Source organism: Lonchura striata, chromosome 2, assembly GCF_050655825.1.
Source record: "Lonchura striata isolate lonStrDom1 chromosome 2, ASM5065582v1, whole genome shotgun sequence".
In the NCBI taxonomy this organism is placed as follows: Eukaryota; Metazoa; Chordata; class Aves; order Passeriformes; family Estrildidae; genus Lonchura; species Lonchura striata.
The window spans coordinates 50,373,769-50,391,911 of record NC_140704.1 but is presented as its reverse complement, the minus strand read 5'-3'; the positions used below and the strand labels follow the sequence as shown (position 1 = coordinate 50,391,911).

Genomic DNA, 18,143 nt, shown 5'->3' with positions numbered 1-18,143 from the left:
GCAAGGTGATCTGAGGTTTGGAGGCGTTTTGTTGTTTATTGGAGAGTTGATAAGATCATTGTCTTTGATAGAAACATTTATTTTAGACTAAATTAAACTGTTTGTTACAATTCTTGGAATTATTTACATCAGAGTACTTAGGAATATATCTACAAGGTACACAGATGTATAGATATTCTTATTTTATCAGTCTTATAGATGAGAGCATCTCTTCCTAATTTTGAAAACCCTTCCAGCTGTCATTCTGGAACCTGAGGATTTGCATAACTGTTAAAAATCTGGTCTTCAAGTTAGGAATAAAAAGATATTTCTCTCCCCAGACCACTAATTAGAACAACCTAGATCAAAATAATTTTTTTCCAGGCTTCAGAAACCTTACATGTCAGATATTTTGAAAAGTCATTTTTATCTTTTGTACTGATGTTATGTTTTAAATATTTTTCCATAATAAGCTACATGCCACCCATGAAGATAGAAATTATGCTCAGTAAAGCACATAATTTTCAGTTATGCAAGAAGCACTTTTGTTTCTCTAATTAGAACATGAGATGTGAGAGGAGTTAAAGCTGATTTTACTAGCCCACATTTTATCAGACTTAAAATTCAAAATAAAGTATTCCATATGTAATTACAAAATAAAAAAAAAAAAATAACTTTTTTTGTTTCTTTGAAATCAGCTAGTATATTTGGTATAATAGTTTGGATTTTACAGAAGGATGGGAGTTACTTTCATTTTATGTAACTTTCCATTTCTTTGCTTTAAAATTTAAATGGTTTTTATCAAAAAATTGTGCTTCAGAAACAAGTCTCTCATATAAAAAATACTCAGCTTTAAAAATAAAAGCTCTCTTAATAGGCAGGAATGAGCAATAATAACTTCTACAAAGAATTATATAGGTTTAATTAGCATGTTACCAAAGCATAAGCTACTGAAAATCAAGCAAGACTGTAGTGACAGTTGTTTGCCGTCTTATTTTTTCTCTTACAGCTGTTAGAAATTTGATCTAATTCACTAGCTAACTCCGTAAAAAAAATTTAAAATCATATATAATTGCCCATGACAAGTGTTTGTAGTTTTTATATTACTGGTAACAGATTCATTGTGATGATGACATTGCATTTTAGGCCATGTTCTAGAATCTTCAGTATTATTATTTTGTGCATGAAATAGAATCGGTTTAAGATAGAAGAAAAGCTAGCTCTGAGTGATGGAGAATAAAGAAATATCATGAAACACTTTAGTTCCAGTTAGTCAAGATGTACTAAAGTCCCATTGCACAGCTCATCAGGCTAATGTATAATCTGACATATTAAATACTTTAGCAATTCCAAAGACCTATACCTAACTGTATAAACTGTTTTTACAGGAACACTGCATTTTGTTGATCCCGTTTAATTTCTTTTCATATTTAAAGTGTCTATTAATTTTAATGACAAAAGTAATGTACCTTTAAGTTCTAGACATTTCATAGCTTTGGATGTCAAAAGGGACCTCTAGATTTTATTGTAATTCCTGCAAAAGAATATTAACGGAAGTTAAAAATTGTTATTTGTGATGTATACAACTGCTTACAAGAAGAATCAGGCTAATTAAATGGTTGCTTGCACTATTTAAAAATAGTAAAAATAGGTTTATTTCAGTTTAAAATAAGAAAACCCTTGTTTTTAATATCTAAGTATAGAAGGAAAAATAATGTGATCAGATGTGTCTGGTTTGTACAGCACAAATTCTGATGGTCGTAGTAAATTAATTTTCAGTGATTTCAAGGTTAATATAAATTGCTTTCAGAGAAATTGCCTAGTGAGTCCTGAAAGTTGTGAGCACTACTAATCAGTGGGATCTTAATTTATTTGCCACACCACCAACTTTCCTGGTCCCTGGGAGGCAACTGGTAAAAAAAACAACCAGAAAAATGAGTGCTAAATTCTGAAGGAAGCTTGGTTTAGCCAGTGTCTTTCACGTTTCTTTTTCATATTTGTACAGTGTTGTGAGGAAATACAAGACTTATGACTTCAGTTCTTGTGAGTACATGCACCCTGTTGAAGTGTCTCTTTGAAGTGCCATTTTTGTATGACCTCACAAAAGTTATAAATTAACTTTAAGGCACTTCACTGTGAAATTACAACACATAAAGAGAGACAGCCTTGTTAGTAAAACTGAGGAAGAAGCATGGAAAGAAAAAGAAGGGACATGGCAGAGACAGAGATGGAGAAGAGAAACAACTCACTGGCAGCAATAGGAATTATGTACAGGAAATAAACCACATCCTTCATGACAAAAGCCTGATAAGGTTGTGGGCATGGGTGGAAGATGAGATGCTACAAATGCATGAACATCACACATAAGTAATTCTAGCAATAAATAATTTTGAGCCTCTCACCAGCCTTCTGCACTTCTTTGCAATTTCACTGACTTATCTCTGCAGTAAAAAAATCTAATTAGATTGCCAAGTGTAGCACATCAATTAACAGATAAAATAACAGTATTAAACAGCAATAGTCTAGAAGCTGACTCTGGTCTTCCTAATTAGGCAGATCTCTCAGCGTGAGCTATGAAAAGCAACTAACACAACAATATAACATAAAGGGCAAGGGGGCCCATTATGCTGGTAGGCAGTGAAGAAAAAAAGGGACACAAGAAAAAAAAATCCCCTATGCTCAGTGAACTATAACTGCCCCATGAGTTGCACTGAGATTATGACAGATTTATATTCAGCATATTTGATAAGTTCTAACATCATCCATTTTTCTTAGGAAAAGCATCTCAGAGAGTCAGATGGCAGGGATCAAAATCTTGTCTTTGTATTGTCTTAACTGAGATAAGAGAGTGTAATTATTTACTTAGGCATTTAGGTAAAGTCTTTCTATTCACTTTGTAAAACTGAGCTGGACTTGGTAGAACAATAAGTTTCTTTTTATTTTAAGGTATTTCAATTTTCTCTTTCAAATTGTGTATTTATTTTATATTGTTTTACTGTTTCACTTTTGTATTTTATTACTTAAAGTCCAAAGACAAAGGATTGTGCCTGAAACCTTTTCTATACATGAGGGACATTCACAGCTGAGAAATACCCATTAAGTTCAGTGAGATTTTTGCCATTAGTAGCTTAGGCAACGAGGAGCAAATACTGCAAATATTAACTCAAAAGCTGGGTATCACATTTTCATGCAACCCTTGAGCAAAAAACAGACTACAGAACTGACCTGTACAGCATTCTCTGAAGATATATGGCACATCTAGAAGAAACAAAAAGATCTGTTTTTCTTCACAGGTTAAAAAGTACCTGGAAAATCCTGTCTTTATTTTACATTTAATTTACTTTTCAGATCTTACAGTATGGACCAATGCTAAATCTGTTGCCAAATCAGTGTATACCAAGCCTGTAAAAGAATGAAAAGATAATTTGGACAATACTGGCTATGGTAAATGAGACATTTGTTGTCTGTCTGTAAAGGTATACTTAAATATCAGTTTTATAAAGTGGTTTATTTCATTTGGTAAAAAGAAATGCAGAGTTTTTGCTTAAAAGAATAGAAGACTGAATTAAACTTGCCCATAGGAGTTGGAGACTAAGAATTGTTTACAGTGAGGCTATTTTACACTAAACAGACAAAATTTGCCATAACATGGATACTATGATATCAGCAGATGTTCTTGAAAGTACTGCTATTGCTGAGTGGTCTACTCAAAAATTCAAAACAATATGGATGTTACTGTAGCTGAAATAGCTTTGGTAGTGATGAGATTTTCTTGTAATAATTCTTCTGTGTAGACAAGGTCAACTATAGCAGTTTAAGCACCTTTAAATGAAAAGAGAGTACAGTCCATTTGATCTCCCCTTGGCTTTAATTACAAATGCCTGCACAGCAGTGCCCTAAAGGATCAAGGATCTTCAGAAAAAAACACTTCCAAGGACTCAAAAAGTTACTACTAGAAGGATCCATCTTTATTAAAATAAATTAGTGGAAAGGATATGGATTGAGGTTTTTTGATTGCTGTTGGTTTTGCTTGTTTTAACTCTTATTACGTCTTTCTTTAAAAATAAAATGCTGAAAATACATTTACTTAAATATATTAGAAAATTTAGTGAAGAATTTTGTTGAGGTGAGGAGAAAAAGAGTAAGAATTAAAACTCAATAGGAACTGGGAGCCTAATATCTTGTAAGTTTATCATTCTCAGTATAGCTAGAGATTTTTTCCCCAAAGGCCATTGGATAATGGAGAGATACCCTACTGTTGTAACATAGAGTTCAAAGACTATTGAAAAGCTCTTAGAGGCCCAGGTATTTCTCTACAGATTCTTCTTCCTACTTTTTGAAGTAAATGGAAGATTGCACTGCACTGAAAGCATAACCCTTTGAGGAAGATTTAATCCCCAGAACTGCCCCAACAGCAGCTTGGAGTCTACAAGACTGAGCAGAAAAAATTTTTGGTTGAATTCCACATGGTGTGATAGCTCAGGTTCAGCAGCAATAGTAGTCATTTGCAATCTCTTTACTTAACTTGGACTGGCAGTGTGTCAGTGGGTTTTTCTCTCTGCAAAATTCTTTCCTCATGATCATAGATATATTGCCAAATTCCTTAGAGCATCCTGAAAATATATTTTTTAAAGCCTGCATATATTTTATATTTTACCTTTCGTTCTCCTTGTGTTTATCGCTTGTTGCAAGTAAGCCTGACTTTCCACTGAAGCTCAGCTCTGTGGAAAGGGAAATATTGCTTTCATACAATGATAAGAGTAGTGTCTGATTTCTCTGGGAGTTTATAACCATTCATCAAAAAACTAAACAAAAATATCCATATTTCATTCCAAAATAAAAGCTATCAATATAAACAGTTTTATATGCTTATTTTTCCTCTTCCCCCATAAACTCAGGATTACTTCCTGAGCAGTTTTAGGATATGTAGTTTGGATGTCTTCTCTCCTTGGGATTTGATTTCTAATCAGACACATCTCCTATAAAACATTAGGGACAATCTTTCTGTTATTTAATGCAGTGGCTCAGATGGGCACAAAAACAGAGAAGGAAACACAATCCTGGCAAAGAACCCCACAGGCTGAAAAAAGAAAAAATGAAGCAATATTATACAGACTATATCTGCTAGAAGGCACTGAATTTGCACTTTTCAACAAAGTTTAGAAATTACAAGAGATTGTTTATTTTTTTATCATTCTCCAAAGCCTTTTAATAGGCACCAGTCTATTCAGTTTCAAGATACCAGTGATACAGAGCTACTTACCTAAAGTAATAATGCATTAACACAATAATTCCATATTTACCAAGATGCAAACACAGACATGTACATCTACACCTGGACAGCATTGCATGTGCAATTTTCATTGTTCATTAATTCAATATACACCATTTGTAGGCATTGTTTGAGTGTGTTTGCTTGTTTGACTTGAAAATGAAAATTAAAAGACCGATACATATTGCATAAAAATGCTTTTAACTACTATTACTCATCAGAGCAAGTAGCTTTTTGGTTTCCTTAGGAAAACTAGTGTGAGTCATTAGTTACAAGAAGAGCAGAATTTTTAATCAGTAAGGATATTTTGTTCTCCTTATTTTTAATTATGTATAAATGATAGCTCATCTTCAATTGCTGCACATTAAATATTTTAAGCATTTCTTGTATTCACAACACTGCCTTGATGATGCTTAATTTTCAATTAGCAATTCTTACATTTTGATGAAATCCCCCAGAAATGAATGGGCTGTAATCTATAAGTAAAAGTTAAAGGTTAAAAATAATTTCAGTACTTCTGTTTAAGTTAAGGGTGTGATTTTTTTTTAGCAAATACTTAGTGGCTTCTGAACAGAAATGGTAATTTTTTTTTTTTAATTAAACTTTCTTATTGCAGTCAAATAGTAAACAATGAGTTTTTTCAAGACTAGGATTTCATAAACAGAAAAAAGCAGTGGAGATAGACTAGGAGGGTTTTTTTGCTTTTATTTTTTAATATGCATGAGTCCTCCAATGATTCATAAGATGACTGTTTGTAATGAATTGTATTTGTTATTAAAAGATCTACTTGGATAAGAGTAATTAGAAGTTTTCAAATTGATGTAAACGCATAGGAATCCAATTATAGTTTAAAATATTTACATAAAATGGCTTTTATTTCTCCCATTGATTTCTGACAGAATAGATTATTCTTAATGCTTTTGAACATTAAAGACATGTTTCTAACCATTATTTCAGAAATTATTTTGCTTTATCGAAGGTGAAAAAGTGAAATGTATGTTTAGATTTTCTTTTCTTAATGATAATTGATATATAGCAGAGGAGTTAGCCTGCTGTCTTTGTTAAATAGGTGGAAGTCTAATCCTTCACTGGTATTAGTGATGAAAAACATGGTTTCTAATAGAACGTTTAGAAAGTCAGGAATCTGGAAACTGACTTGCGATGATCTGCTGGTTCAACAATACTCTCACCAGGGAAAATGCTAGGACAAGTGGAACAGCACTGACTGCACAACCAGCTATTGCATGCACAAGCTAAATATGATTTTCCAGGTTAATAACCTCTTCATGTATTTCTTCTACTGAGGAATTATATTTTAAAATATACTGACAATAATATCTGCATTTATATTTGTATTGATTTTTTGTTTGTTTGTTTTAGGATGCTACCACATGGACAGAAAGATTTCACTAAAGCTTATGTGTCTATTACTTGTTACCTTAGCTAAAATTTTTCTGTTTTGTTAAAGTCATCTCCTATATCTATTCTCCCATATACCTGTAAAAATAACTTGTTAAACCCAAAGGAAACAATTTTTCTTTACAAACCAAATCCATGTGTGGATATATATATAATCCAAGATGTGCCTATTACATTACATATTAGGTTGTATTCCAGTGCAGTAAGCCAAGACCACGTCTTCTGTGTGCTTTACTTATTTGATTTATTCTAAACTATGTTGTCTGGATAAAGAGTGAAAAATAACTTTCAAACACTACATTCATCACAGCCATATCTGTAGGGAAAATTTCTCTGAATGCCTTGTTCCAACATAAAAGAGCACTTTAAAAAATGGAATGTGGCAGTTTTAAGCAATAAAATTTACTTATCCACATCTGAGTTTTAAGAAAGCATCTTCCTCTTTTATTCATATGTAGCACTCATTGCTTCCTGATTGAATAGCAGCATCTTATGAAGCTGGAATGAGTTGCCTATACACACTTGTATGCATTTCTTACCTACTTGGAAAAATTCTGAGTATTATTCTCCCTTTCCTAATTAAACATATTTAATTATAGCCTAAGTAAGGGCTATAAAATTTCATCCATTGTGTGATTATGCATATTTGCTGTACTGATAGCCACTGACATACAGAGCTGGTTGAATTATTTTTAAGAATCAAATACAGGTTTTTAAAAATTACTGTTGAAAAATAATTTCATTGATTGCATAATCTCAAAAAATCTTGCATAATTCGAAGACTGAAAGAAAATGCTTTTTCAAATAATTTACAAGCATACTTTGGGTGGCTCTAATAACAGATAAATGATCCCAAAAATGGAAAATGCCCCATCTGACAGGAAAGCTATATGTATGGTCTTACTCAGACTCCCTTTCTTTCTGGAAAAAAAAATAGAATTTGACAGGATTGGTAAATTTTTTTTTTCTGGAGATACAGTCTTATGATATTTTGAGCCTTCCAGTCATTTCTGATTAACCAAAAATGCTATTTCCTTTCCTTACTTAATCTGACTCTGCTATTAAACAACAGGTTTTACTTTTATTTCTCTGTCAGGAGCCTGTAAATTTAGAGACAAACACTGTTGTGGTGTGTTTTTTCTTTGATTTGATATTTGTTCAGTGTCTGTTCACTCCCCCCCCCCCCCCCCCCCAATCTCCTGTGTTCCCCAGTTGTTAATCTTCCCAAGATCTTCCCTAACCCTCTCCTCTCCAAGTTGTCAATCCTCCCTTTCCCTGCCCCTTTCCCCAGAACATTCCCTGTCATTCCTCCTAATCCCCTCCCCTGTTTCCAGAGTATTCCCTGTCTATTTGGTGAGGCTCAACACCCTACTGGTTACTTTGTGTTACTCCACTCCCCTTTCCCCTGATAGGTTTGTGCTATGTTAGTCCCATCCTAAACTCCTCCCAGCCCTGCCCTCATTGGTTGCTGTTCCTATACCCCGCCTCCTGAGTTCCTGTATAAAACCTTTGTTCCCTCTCCTCGGCGGGTCTTGGGCCTTGCTGAATAAAATCATCTTGTTCATCCCCAAGCCCCGTATCGCCTCTGTCTGTCCCCACACCAACAACTGGGACTGCAGAGCTTCCCAGGGGGAGCAGCCGCCCGTTCTCTTCCCTCACCGCCCAGCACGCCACTGCTCGGGGTATCCCAGCAAGAGAAGCTGCTCGCGTTAACAACAAAACACTACAATAATGTCTGAAGAAATTAAGCAATAGTTTTGGATTCTAGTATTAATATTTACTTTAGAGCTTGAAAACTTTAATTAAATGAACACCTTAGTCCAGAAAAAACAAATCAGTCATTATGGATGAAGATCTGTAATTAAAAGAGTAATGTACTTTGATTGTAAGTATTGAACCTGCAGCATGTTAATATGTGCTAACTATATGTAAGCAGGTCCCTTACAGTCTTCCTGAGAAAAAAACCTCATCTTACTGTATTTTTTTAAGCTTTTAGTGATGGAGCATAATCAAAGGATCAGAAAACTGAATTGCTGGCACTGGCTGAGCAGGGAAATCTGAAATGCATGGTACAATTCCTAGGGGAGGAACAGCCAGTCACACAGCTGAGATGCCATTAGCAACCTCCTGCTGGAGAGGCTGTTCTGGCAAATGAGGTGTTTGAAGGTCTTAAGCTCTGCAATACCAGAAACTCTTGAACTGTAAACCCTGCTAGAAGTTCTAGATAAGTCATATCTGGCTGTAGGAAGGGAGACACAGTACATCACTGACCTTGGAAAGTGCAGTCTAATAAACACAAGGAAAATCTCCTGTTCATAAAGCAAATCTTCTGTTTCCTTATTCAAGTAAGAGAAAAAGGTGAAAACCCAGTTAAATGAATCTCAATGCTTCTGGCAGAATTAAATGTGCAAATAAACTCTGAGCATGTGGGTTGTACTAGGTGAAATCTACAGATCCCTTTGAACCTTCGTGATTTTGTGACTATGTGTTCTTACCTGATGTACTTCTTGTCATGGAGAACATTTTTGCAATAAAAATTGTTTTTCCCTCGCAGAGAAGTATCTCACTTTATCTCACTTTATATGTGTGATACAACACAAGTTAAGCATTTCATATTACTGTATATTGAATCCTTCTTTCCCAGAGTGCAAGCAGTGTTGCAAGTGATGCTGATGCAGTACCATCAATCCTTACATTTTTGCTAATTTTTTATTCAAATACATTGCTCATTCACTTGATATTGGTAACTCTATGCCCTTTTGCAGTAACACCTTAATCACTGGAGGCTGTTTACACGTTAAATTATTAGACTTTCACTGAACCAAGGCAGAACCTAATGAACGTAGATCAGTTGAAAATAAAACTTTTTTTATTAACTTGTATGAGTGCGACTTTTAAATTGAACACACTAAAATAAATACAAAGGATAATAAATACTGGGTTCAGCCATTAGGAAGTTCATACTTGATCTATGCATGACAGAGTTTGGAGCTCAGATTTTATGGTTTACAAGTTTGGAATCCAAACACTTTCTTCCATCACAATGTGCAAGACATCATTGAGTAAGGAGTACAGTAGAGGTATATACATACCTCATAGATATGTTAGATCTTAGATATGTTGGATGTTAGGCAAGAGAGGAAAAAATATTTGGCTGAATTACTTCTTTTGAATTATTTGTCCACAATCATGTTCCAGTGGTCTGCTTTTTCTATGTTGTGCTAAACACTAGATATTAATCTCTGATTAATTTGGAAATAAAACAGTGGAACTGAACTGTACAAATGCGTAAAGTTCTGCAGTCATTTATGCTAAAGAATTTTCCTCTATTAACTCATAATTTTGAATTGAAATACAGTAACTGAAAATAGCAACTCACTTTAGTTTCTGTTTCCATAGAATGGATTCATACACCAAGATGGAATTAGCAGCAGCAGCAGACTCATAGTTGCAAGAAAGGACTAGACATCTATTAGAAATGGGGTTTAGTGACACACATTTTTTCCCTCAGGCAATAGTGAGATTACTCACTATAACAAATGTTAGTGTCCCATGGCCAGGTCTGTCTCAGTCTTGCACTCCATGCTTTCTGCAGTCAACTGCAGAAGTTGGAATGACAGTTGTGAGATTTTTATGCTGTGAGACATTACTGAGCACAGGAGCTTGAAACAGTCCATGCTCCATACTTCTTAATCATTGTCTGTGCAGCTCACTTTGAGAGTTCAATTTAAATAAAAGTTCCATGGTTGGAAGAAGTAAAGAATATGTGTTTGAGAGTGATTTTGTGAATAAAGGATCTAGAACATGATTGAGAAAGAAGAATTTGGTCTTGAGTAATGGATATTCTAAGAGCATCCAGATATTAAAAGACATGGAAAGATTATATACCACAAGATGATTGAATTGGGTAGCATCAGCTCAAAAAGAGGACTTCTAAACCAGTATTTTGTGGGTCAATTGTGTGTCTTCCTGTTTTCATGTAGCTGTGAACATTAAAACCAAAGCTCCAGCTAGTCATCCATTTCCTTAATATTTTAAGAGATTGTCTTGTCCATTTTGTAGATCACTGAGTAAATTGAGTGTAAACGTTAAGGCATGGTACAATTTCTTTCTTTGCTGTAGTTCTTTTTATTAAGTAATGAGTAAGTTCAGCAGTGTAATAAGGATTGAGACCTGTATTGGCCATTTACTGTGCGAGAGTCAGAGCTGTCTTTTTTTATTGACCTGGAGCTCTTGTGATTTACCTTTTTAATAAACAGTGAAAACATTAGTAGAGGCTAGCTGTTTTCAAGTATATTAAGTTCTTTACTGTACCTGGTTTTAGAGTTTAATGATATAGTTTAATGTTCCCATTGAGATCTAATGTCAAATGATGGGTTTCAAAATGAAGAACAGAACTAAATGAATTTATGATTGCAAGGAATGCTTCTGGCTTGTAAACAGCATGATAAAATACAAAAAAAGCAGACTTTTTTTAGAGTAGTTGAATTATACATATATTTTTACCAGATTTATTTTAAAGTACCATATCTAGAGAACAGTAGATCATAGAGAATATTGTGTTGCATATAGTTCATAGTTGCAAGGTGCGTGAATTTTAATTTTCATGATCATAAATGAACCATATAAAGCTATACATATGAAAACTTTTCAAAGTGTAAAAACTCATGTACAGCCATCAAAGAAGTGTTTTTATGTATGCTGAATCTCTTTTTTTTTCCCTAGGAATAGACTACTTGAAATAGACTGTATCTCTTATCATCCATTGCAATTGTCCTTCTAGAGTCAAAAAGCAGAATAGATTGTCGAAAAAATAGTTTATTTCTGAGATGAAGATTATTTTAGATTATGTTTTAGTTCTCTCTGGCACTGGTAGTAGTCCACTATAGAAGACTACTATGTACTGTTTGGTATGATTTATTTTGCAAACTCTGGTTAGAATGGATATGCTTAAAACTGAATTGCAAAGTATATTATTAATATGTTCATTTTCTCATTTATCCACCCTATAGTCAAAACACAGCATATATAAAAATGTTCCCATTTAGTTTTTAAATTAATTATATTTTTGAAATTTGAAGAATCAATGAAAGAAAATTTGCTTGAAAATCTTCAACCAAAAAATCATTAACTTTACATTGTTAAGTTCTTGAAAAATCATCCTATTACACACACCCCTAAGAAAATAATTTTGTAGTGTGTTCTGAAGCCTCATCTAAGTTAATGAAATTTTCAAATACTTTAGTGTTTTCTTCTGTGTATATGGTAACTAATTTAAGTTAGTTGAAACTGCACAGAACTCCACTTGTCACAAAATTATTGTCTTAAGGAACAACTAGCTTGTATAAAAATTTAGTTTGATAGTGTCAGAAAGAACCCAGTTTTCCTATTTAAAAAAAAAAAAAGAGCAGGAGGACACATTTATACATACACTTGAGGACACAGGACAAATCTTAGCCATGGTCATTATATTACGTATCTTTATATATATTGTACATACTTTTGTTTTTCTTTCTTCTTTAATTTTGCTTCTACTTCTTTTTCATTTCACTTGTTGCATTTGTTTCTTACTAGACAGAAAATTATGACAAAACCACATATTTATAGACATTTTCACAAGAGTTAGAAGAATTAATATTAAATAGCACCATTATAATAACTACAATTTTTTAGTGGGATTATATTAGGATAAAAATAGAGAAAAATGTCTGTGCTTTGAAATTCAGGAAAAAATTTAAAGTACCAAATGTTTTTTATATATCTTCAGTGGATATTGCACTCATAACTTGGCAAAGCATTCTCAGTAGACTAGGAAATATTTCCTCACAGTTTTATTTGGAGAGTTTCTGGCAGGCATATAAAAAGGAAGAGTAAAGTTTGTGTCATTTATCCAAACATTGAGTTAAAAATACACCTTGACAAAACTCTTACTACTTTGATACTGCATTGCCATACGTACACTGTATGTAATGTAAAGAAAAATGAGGAAAAAATTCCACACCTCCTTGCAAAGGTATTTTTTCTCTTTAAAATTTTGACATCACTTGACAGATAACAACAGGATTCAGGCTCAGTGCATTGGAAACTAAGCAGGCAAGAGAAGCATAAGATTGATTTTCCTTCACCATGTGCTTCTAGAATCTGAATTAAGTACACATTATTGTAAATGCAAGATACATCTGTATCTGTATTAGTTTTTTGCTCCTTTGTAGCAAGTGCCTTGACTTTTGAAAAATGGAGTAAAGGCAGTGTCAGTTTGGCTGCTGCAGACTTGAGGCCAGAGCTGCCCATGTCCTTATAGCTGGGCTGTAGTGCCTGAAGGCAGTGCTCAAACACAGTACCTTTGGCTCTCTGCCTCGCTGCAAGAAAACATAAAAGAGGAGGCAATCTTTTGACTACTGCGCTGGGCCATGGCTTTTTTTTTTTTTTTTTTTTTTTTTTTTTTTTTTTTTTTTTGGTGAAATGGGGTGTAGCAGTACATTTCTAACATGAGCTCAGCTAAATTAGTTCCACTGAGGCTCAAGCTGCAAAGACTAAGTGGCAAATTCAGCATGCTATCATGTTGACAGCATATGAAACTACTGAAAAAGTAGATTTGGATTTTCTGAAGAAATTTCTGCATATGTAGTTTTTTTGTGAGTAATAACAAAACGAGCCTTTATTCTTTGTATAATTTTGCTTTGTCAGAAGAAAACATTCTTTTTTTACTGTTAAAACATGTAAACGATACACTGTTTATGTACTTATATTTCCCATAATGATATTTTAGAACCTGTGACTAATAGCTATAAGTGAAGCTACAGATGTGGAATAGTTTGGGCCAGCCAAAGATGCTTTGATGTATCTTTGATATTTGTGGATGGTAGATGCTCAGTGTATGGTTATTACCATCTATTACTATATTACTAGCATATCAGATATAAGGTTCAAACTACAGGGTAAAAAAAGAATGCTAAAAGTGAGGATTTTTCCCTAAAGCTCATTTAGTCTAAACAGACAATTTAAGCAGATGAAAAAATAGATGAGAGATAACAGAGTGGGAAAATTTCACTGAAGGTCGCTGTCTGTCAGTTGTACAGAACTTTTATATCTTTAATCCAACTGAAATATTCTGTATAGACTTTGAAGTGTCAGTCATTCAGAGATCAGTAGCAATTTAAAAATATTTGTACACGTTAAATTTGTAATTTAGGAGGAGAAACATATTCCATGGTTTTTGTTCACGGTATGGTAAACATTTTTCTGGAAAGCACTTTGCTGTTCTGCTTTGTTTTGATTGCTGTTATTTTACTGTGTCAGAAAGCAGGGATTTTTTAGTAACTCCAGGCAGTACCTTGATCAAAGCAGCTAAGTAGCTGTGAAGAAGTCTCAGTATCTCATGAGTCTTTGTGAATGCACACTTCTTCATTCTTAAACTGTTGGCATTGAAGATAGTTGTATTTCTTTCATAAGAAGTGGAGTAAATAGAAAAGTTCTGGAGCTTAAGTCTGATTTGGGGCTTTTTCTCCATAATCAGTTGATATGTTGTTTTGCAGTATCAAATCAAATGCCATCAAATAGATTTGATGCCCTGATCAAATTTTGCCAAATCCTGCATGTAGACTAAAGTACAGGAGAAAAGCATAGGTAGGAAGATCTGTGGCTGGAGATTTAGATTCCTTTGAGATTTGTGAATAGGGTCACATTTGTCACCCAATATCCTTTGGTCAATCTTTGCAAGGCTTTCTGTAATATTTTTTTAGAAGAAAATTGATGATGCATTAACTAATGAAAGAACTTTAATGTGGACTCAAGCATTTACTGTGATAAAGCCTAACACATCTGTCTAGCCAAAGGAAAGTGGTATTATATTTTTACTGGTTTAACACTGTTTTCCAATCTATCTGTATAATAGGAAATCCATCAGAGCAGAAATCAAATTGCAAGTAATCAGATTTGTACTTCCTATTTCCATGTAATTAAAAAAAATTGTCAGGTGTTCTTTTCCCCTTCTTTCTTCATTTCTTCTTCTTTGTTCTCTTTCTCTCACTCTTTTTAACTTTATCTTCTCTTATGAAGGTTTTCCCCATTGCAGCAGTAGCCTCTGACAACAGTCACTGACTGCAGGTGAATGTAAATAGGTCTTTTTCCTACTAATGCTGATAGATGAGTGGCTAAGGAGGAGAAAAATTATATATTTACACTGCAATTATAGGAATTATATGGTTTACTGTCTGAGCAGCATTCTGCACTATGATAATTTTGATGATATTAAATATCTGAGTGTCATCATAGACAGAACACAAATCATTACTACAGTCTACATATAATTCTTAAGCATAATTACTATGTAATCTTCAGGTGATTGAATTATCATTCAGACCCATGCTGACAGTACAGCCATGCATAAAAAATAAAAATCTTCTTAATCAAAGATTACTGCAGTTTCTTTTTTTGATTGAATTATTTTCAAAACACGGGAATTCAGGGACAGATTCTGGAAAAATGTTGCCTTTTTATTCAGCTAACAAAGCTGAGTAAAATTGTGTATAATATAAATTTTTAATATAAATAAAGTGTATAATATAAATTTTCTTCAAAGAATGAGTACACCTATTCAACTGTAAAAATGATGTAGGAACAGAAGGGATACTTGTCTTGTTATGGGAATCTTACGAATCCACAAAACCCATTGTCCTGGTCATCTCTGGGTCAGATCCCCGATTGTTAAGCCAACTGTTTCAGATGTTACAAAGTGGTACCAGCTGGCCTTAGGAGAAAACTGATATAACTATACAGGATTTTCTGTAACCATCAGAAAGTAAATTTAAGAAATTGAATGGAAGGCAATCTCAGACATTGCATGTGGAATCATCTTTTTATGATGTGTATTTGGTATGAAGGTTACTTATGTTGTAATGTCCATCAGTTTTCTTTCATTTATAACACTTGTGCCAGGCAGTTGTATGTAGATTCAAAAGAGCAGGATCTCTATAGCAAATTTGCTTTACATAAAGGTAAGATTTTTGTGATAAAAGGGTGACTTTCATACTGCATTTTTTTTTCTATAAATGGATTTCATGTTTTTTCTAAAAGTGGGTTGTTTTTTTTTTCCTTAAACTACATAGAAAAATCTCAATAATTAATTTGTCAGATTCTTGACAATTTGCAAGGCAAACAAAACCACCTGGTTCATATAATATTTGTTCCATTATTTTTCTAGCAATTTATTTTGTTTCCTAAAAAATGTAATCATTCCAGAAGTAATGGATTAACTTGAGCCATGATAACCCCACTTCTGAAATTCCATTTGTTGCTTCTGAATATGTCGGCATTTATGCCCAAGTAAATGTGTCCTCTTTCATGCTGGTAACTTCTAAACAGATTTATTGCAGAACAAAAACAACATAATATTTTGATATTACACTTTGAGCTGACTCCCATGGCTGGAATATGTCATTTGGAAAAACCAGATCAGGTTGAGAGTTCTAGGTGTACTCTAAAGCTTAATACGTATTTACTATTGAAATTTGCAATTTAAGATGTGTTTTATAAAGAAAAGTGATATTTCTAATATATATTTCTGAATTCTGACAAAAATGAGATGTATGGTGATAATTATGGCATATCACAGTCCTTTCTAAGGCTCGTATTTTATGTACCAAATAAAATTCTTCAAAATTTAGTTGGCATAAACAGTAAAGGGATCACAGTTTATCACTTCTTTAGAAGTCTTTGCAGGTTTAGGGAAGACTTGGCCATATAAATTCAAATTGAAATATATGCAGTTAGGCATAGTATACATAGTGTTTTAATGGAGTTTTGAAATAGACTTCTGTGTTAATTACACAACGGAAATGTGTTTGTCTCTGTTTTTTGGTTTTTTTGGTTGTTTTTTTTTTTTGAGAGGGGTGGAAGTTTTAAATTAATTCCCACAAAAATAACAAAAACAAGTTAGGAATTTTAATATAAGTTGCAAGCAATCACTGAAGAGCAAACCACAGAAGAAGACAAAAATCAGATGTGATTGAATAATATATGATAAAATGCTATCCTTCTTTTCATTCAGAGCATGAATGAATATAAAGTGTCAATCAGGAGTATAAATGCTTTTGAAAAACAGGAAGAATTTTACTTAGCAACTATTCAATTGTTAGTTGTCAAGGGTTAGGATGAAATGGTAATACAAATAGTTGCTAAGATACTGGTGATTTGATTGTTAGCAACTTAAAAATGGGAGTTCTTAAATATGTGTAAATTTTTAGGGGTAAGTATCTGAAATCTTTTACAGAATTCAGCTTAAGTGGCAAGATTCAATATTCAGCATAAATGCATCTGTTGAATAGAATCCTGTTCTGCAGCTATTTTTACTGGGATCTAGCATCCAGAAAATTGTGGAAAATCGCTGTTCATACTTTAGAGATTGCATAAAGAAAATAAGCAAAACAAAACTTTGTAGTGCTAGTATGCAATATATAGATATGAATATTGGATTGACCTGAAATATTGGCATCCCTCAGTTTCCACGTATTTTGAACAAAACCAAACATGAAAATAATTAGTTCAAATGACAGTTTCTTCTCAAAATTAGTTGAGGTCACAACTTACCTGCCATTTCATGAAACATATAAGGCTTATGTTTGTTTTATATAAAGTCTAAAATTGCCAGGCAGTTACTCTGGGCTCATGTTTTATTGTTTACAGTGCTTACAGATACCTCGAGTGAATTTTAAAGAGGTATCAAATGATTTATTAATGACCACTCAAACGTTTACCTTTCATTTTGAGCTATAATTAGGTAAATGTACATGACAGCAACTGTATTTGAGAGAAATTGAAAGTCATTGACTACACTTGTAGCATTTTTCCTCCCAGATCTAATTTATTTATATTTTTACTTTATGTGGATTAAATTTATATTCTGCTTGTTTCTTATTTTTATGGTATTAAATTGTGGACAAAAGAAAATGTATTTACAATGCATATCACATTTGCATATTTTTTATTCTGTTCAGGTACAATCTGCACATGGCATGTCTGTTTTTCCAGTTGCCATAGGAATATGCAATCTCTCATCAATGATTTTATTTTCTTTTTCCTTTAGGGGCTGATGTCATCAATTTTGATGGCCATGTAGTGTTACCATACAGATTCAGGAACAAGAAAATGAAAACACTGAAAGATGTCATCTCTCTGAAATTTAAGACCTCTGAAAGTGAAGGTGTAATCTTCCATGGAGAAGGACAGCAAGGAGATTATATCACCTTGGAACTGAAGAGAGCCAAACTAGTTCTAAATTTAAATTTAGGTATGTCTTGATTGTTTACTTTTGTGGCAGTTTTTAACTTGCACAAAAGATTTAGGTCAAACATTTAATCCTCTTTCCCACAGTAATTTGATAATTCATTCAGCTATTTTGTTGAAAAGCTTGTTAATTTCCTTCTTACATGTTGGGGGAGTATGCATGCCTATTTAGTTCCATCCTGTCCCTTTT

The 18,143-nt window shown here is 33.3% G+C and overlaps 1 protein-coding gene across 5 annotated transcripts in view; it reads left to right on the top strand.

Moving 5' to 3' along the window:
* CNTNAP2 (contactin associated protein 2) overlaps nucleotides 1-18,143 on the top strand; it is a 1,072,692-nt gene that overhangs the window by 469,285 nt on the left and 585,264 nt on the right. For all 5 annotated transcript variants that reach the window (XM_031503926.3, XM_077786381.2, XM_085573411.1 and 2 more), the window contains one exon: nucleotides 17,754-17,957. In XM_031503926.3, coding sequence (XP_031359786.2) covers nucleotides 17,754-17,957 — 204 coding nt within the window. The remainder of the gene's footprint in view (nucleotides 1-17,753; nucleotides 17,958-18,143) is intronic.